Below are 970 nucleotides of genomic sequence, written 5' to 3'. Positions count from 1 at the left end.
TATATATACCATATATTCAGATATATATATATATATATGTGTGTGTGTGCGTGTGTACAAATATAACACTTACTTGAACCATTCTTCCTTTAGTGATATGAGGTATTGATGCTTCACAGCCTCTGAGTAAGAGTTGTCGGTCAGAACCCGCAGAATCTCCTGATGGGTGCCAATGATATAGAGAAGATTTATATATTACACATATTGAGAACGAAATATATATATATATATATATAAGCATTCTCTTGAATATGCTAGACACGCGTGACCTAGCATACATGTTGTATCCACACAATCCAATCCATACAATATATACTCGTCGCCACGCTTCAAATATTTATATACACCTACACACATGTCAGACCCACACAATACCAAAACACGCTAAATGCACACAATCTAATGCAGATATCATTCATTCACAAGAGGGCACTTGTCGGCCGCCCCCGGTAGTGAATACGGGTGATGCAGACATGAATACATCCCTTGTACCTACGAAAGTGCATAGACTATTATCCATCCTCAATTCACAACAAACAAGCTATCTAATATAATACAAACATGTATGTTCACGTACATTGGCAAGCAGGCAAGAGTCGGCGGCCTCAGGCAGAGGATATGGAATGGATGCTCGATGTGTGCGCATAGACGGCACCATACTCTGCGCCCTGGCACCGTGCGGCACATGGAAGAAGCCATCCGCTCCAATGAGTTCAATGTCACTATAAAACAAAACAAGAAATATATACAATTGTGAATCGATGACTGTGTTTCCATATCTTTATAGTGGCAATCCGTCTCGATATGCTCAATATCACTGGTGATATTGAGCGATAGGAAAAAGTTTCAGATAAAGACTTGCTGTTTTCGCATATACCACAGCCATGCTCCACCCCATGGCATAAGAAAAATATGGCAGGAAGCAACCAACTTATCAAGCTCGGTGTCAGCAACTACAAAGGTACGAAGT

At 40.4% G+C, this 970-nt stretch overlaps 1 protein-coding gene across 1 annotated transcript; it reads right to left on the bottom strand.

The window, feature by feature from the left end:
• Positions 1 to 69: 69 nt before the first annotated feature.
• Positions 70 to 722, bottom strand: SARC_17270 (hypothetical protein; the record flags this gene model as incomplete). Its single annotated transcript, XM_014288635.1, has 2 exons — positions 70 to 159; positions 578 to 722. Coding segments are annotated over 2 exons (235 nt in total), but the record flags the coding sequence as incomplete, so codon positions are not given.
• Between the last annotated feature and the right edge of the window lie 248 nt (positions 723 to 970).

This window comes from Sphaeroforma arctica (assembly GCF_001186125.1).
Source record: "Sphaeroforma arctica JP610 unplaced genomic scaffold supercont1.10221, whole genome shotgun sequence".
Classification (NCBI taxonomy): Eukaryota; class Ichthyosporea; order Ichthyophonida; genus Sphaeroforma; species Sphaeroforma arctica.
The sequence above is the reverse complement of the archived record's forward strand: the minus strand, read 5'-3'. Positions and strand labels throughout refer to the sequence as shown.